The sequence below is a fragment of the Anomaloglossus baeobatrachus genome, chromosome 11 (assembly GCF_048569485.1).
Source record: "Anomaloglossus baeobatrachus isolate aAnoBae1 chromosome 11, aAnoBae1.hap1, whole genome shotgun sequence".
Classification (NCBI taxonomy): domain Eukaryota; kingdom Metazoa; phylum Chordata; class Amphibia; order Anura; family Aromobatidae; genus Anomaloglossus; species Anomaloglossus baeobatrachus.
This window is the reverse complement of record NC_134363.1, coordinates 24,801,875-24,804,504: the sequence shown is the minus strand read 5'-3', so window position 1 is coordinate 24,804,504 and position 2,630 is coordinate 24,801,875. Positions and strand designations below refer to the sequence as shown.

At 40.3% G+C, this 2,630-nt stretch overlaps 1 protein-coding gene across 1 annotated transcript; it reads left to right on the top strand.

The window, feature by feature from the left end:
* The first annotated feature begins 345 nt into the window (after window positions 1–345).
* LOC142255738 (C3a anaphylatoxin chemotactic receptor-like) lies at window positions 346–1,443 on the top strand. The gene is made up of 3 exons (XM_075327194.1): window positions 346–392; window positions 471–942; window positions 1,003–1,443. Exons 1-3 carry the CDS (start codon window positions 346–348, stop codon window positions 1,441–1,443), a joined length of 960 nt encoding a protein of 319 aa, XP_075183309.1.
* The last annotated feature ends 1,187 nt before the right edge of the window (window positions 1,444–2,630 follow it).

Here is a 2,630-nt window from a genome sequence, read left to right as displayed (position 1 = left end):
CATTCGGCGAAGCAAATAATAGGGTATTCAATCATCCCTATTTATTATTCCTTGTCAGTCTTTTTATTTCATGTTGATAAAGTATCATTTATTGTGTTGCTCCTGATCCTCTGTGAATACTTTCTTTTCTCTGCTTAGCGGTAATGTAAAGTGTCAGCTCCGCTGGGGCAGGGGCAGGGCCGCCGGCTGCTTCAGCATCACTGTACCTTGTATCACATCCCCTGTGGACACAGCACAGATGCACATTACAGATTGTGATGAGACCACAAGAGATTGTATTCATGGTACAGTGCAGCTGAGGCAACTGGAGGACGTGCAGCCCTAAACAGTTACTAGAAAACCGGCATGGAGGACGTCTCAACTTCTACCCCCAACCCACCCACCCGGCAAAGGTGACCCCTCTAAGGTAGACATATATGGCAACATAAATTATTAGCTTTCCTAACATCTACCCTATCCTTTCTTTTCAGGTCTTCTGACGATGACGACGATCCTTATTATTATCCTAGGATTATAAAGAAGACGTCAATTACATTATTCAGCATTGTTTTTACTCTCGGGATTATTGGTAATGGATTAGTCATCTGGATTGCCGGACTCAGGATGAAGAAGACGATCAGTGCCGTGTGGTTCCTCCACCTGGCCATCGCGGACTTCCTGTGCTGTGCGTCTCTGCCTCTGAGAATTGTTGAGTGGGCAGCACCTTTCTCTTTCCCCCCGGATCCTGCATATTGCGTAGTGAACATTTTTCTGTTTAATCTAAACATGACCACCAGTGTTCTCCTCCTGACGACCATGAGTATTGACCGCTGGGTGTCCGTCATGTGGCCATTCTGGGCCAAAGTTCATAGAACCTGTAATGTGGTGAGAATCTCTGCAGCGATCATCTGGGGGCTGAGCCTCATTGTAGCGGGTGTACTGTATTACGTGTATAGATACCGAGTAGGTGAGTTAAGTGAATGGTGTGTATTTCATGATTATATAGTTCCTTTAAACAAAAAGTTACATCACACTATGCAGCTGCTCAGATTAATCATAATGTGTGTGATCCCTTTTCTCATCATTGTCACCTCTTATGTCACAATTTTCTACAAGGTTAGAAAAAGTAAGAGATCCCAGAGATCTCAGAGATCCTCCAGGATCATCACCGCTGTTATATTGTGTTTCTTCATCTGCTGGTTTCCATATTACATATTCCCACTGATACCAGAATATTATTATATAGATAACTTTCTATTCTTTATAATACAGACCTTTATGTCCACCCTGGCTTGTCTTAACAGCTGCATGAATCCAATCATTTATGTATTTATGGGACCGGGTTTCCAACAAGGTTTCTTCAGATCTGTCCCCGCCAGGGTAGAAAGAGCCTTAAGTGAACATCCTAATGACCTGTGCAGAGAAGGAGAAGAAGCGGGAAATACTCGCTCTACTGATGTGTAATGTATATTCCTGTAATCTCCTGTATGTGACACCTATTAACCCCTTGAAGATTTGGACATTTATTTTTCCACTTTCTTTCCTTCCTCCTCTCATTCATGAACCACAACATGTTATTTTCCATCCTCATAACCTAATGGGGGATTGTTTTTTACAGTATACTTTCACATTTTTAAATTCGTTCTTCCTTTAACCACATAATGTGCTGTAAAAAAAGGTGAAAATAAATCTTAAGTGAAGTGAAATGGTTAAAAAAAATCTGTAATTCCTCCGTATTTCTTTGGGCTTAATTTTTACTGTATTGTTACCCGGCAGTGCGATTCTCCCGGACATGACCTCTATGGTAATTACAGATGAACGGATCGATCTGCGGTGATTGAGTTAGTGTCAAATTTCCTGTAATTCATATGAATTTAACCCCTTCATGGTACTGCCATTTCCCTCGTTTTCACTTTTGTTTTTTACTCCCCTTCTTCATAGAGCCATAACGTTTTTATTTTTTCCAAGAATATGGCCATAAGAGGGCTTGTTTTATGTGGAACAAGTTGTACTTTTGAATGACTCCACTCATTTTACCATAAAGTGTACTGGAAAATGGGGAAAAATTGTGCTAAAAAAAGTGCAGTTCACAAGTGCTTCTTTTTATTATTATTTATCATGTTCACTATATGGTAAATCTAACAGGTTATGCTTCTCCAAGACAGTACAAGCTCGGAGATAGCAAACATTCTCCTGAGCACCTGTGATTCAGTGATGCAGAGCTTTATCCCAGATATATAATATAGGAGATATCAAACAAGTATAGATTTTTTTTTATAGAATTGGTGAAATAATCATAGATATTTGTCCCTCCCCCAAAAAATGGGGAATTTGTTGTTATTTTCTGAGAACAGAAACGTTCTCACTTTTCGGGATCTGAGGCTTTGATGACTTATTTTTTGAGCCCTGATCTGTTGCCATTTTTGAGCCTGCATCAAAAGCAGGGATGTGACCTTGGACATACCAGTAAATAGAAAGTCGTAAAGGGGTTAATGAGAGCAATAAAGTAGTAGGAGGATAGGAGTAGTAGTCTGCTCTGCTGGTAATGGAATCAAGAAATCCAGAAGCTGTATTCAGGATAGAACAATGTGATTCATTCTTTTCAGGTTTCGATGCTTAAACAGCTTCTTCATCAGGTTCTCCTGATCCGA

Bases quoted from the DNA above. Each gene is read 5' to 3' on its own strand.
- LOC142255738 (XM_075327194.1), top strand. From the start codon at position 346: ATGGAGGACGTCTCAACTTCTACCCCCAACCCACCCACCCGGCAAAG. The intron at 393-470 runs GTGACCCCTCTA...CTTTCTTTTCAG, and splicing joins AACCCACCCACCCGGCAAAG to GTCTTCTGACGATGACGACG. The intron at 943-1,002 runs GTAGGTGAGTTA...TTAAACAAAAAG, and splicing joins ATTACGTGTATAGATACCGA to TTACATCACACTATGCAGCT.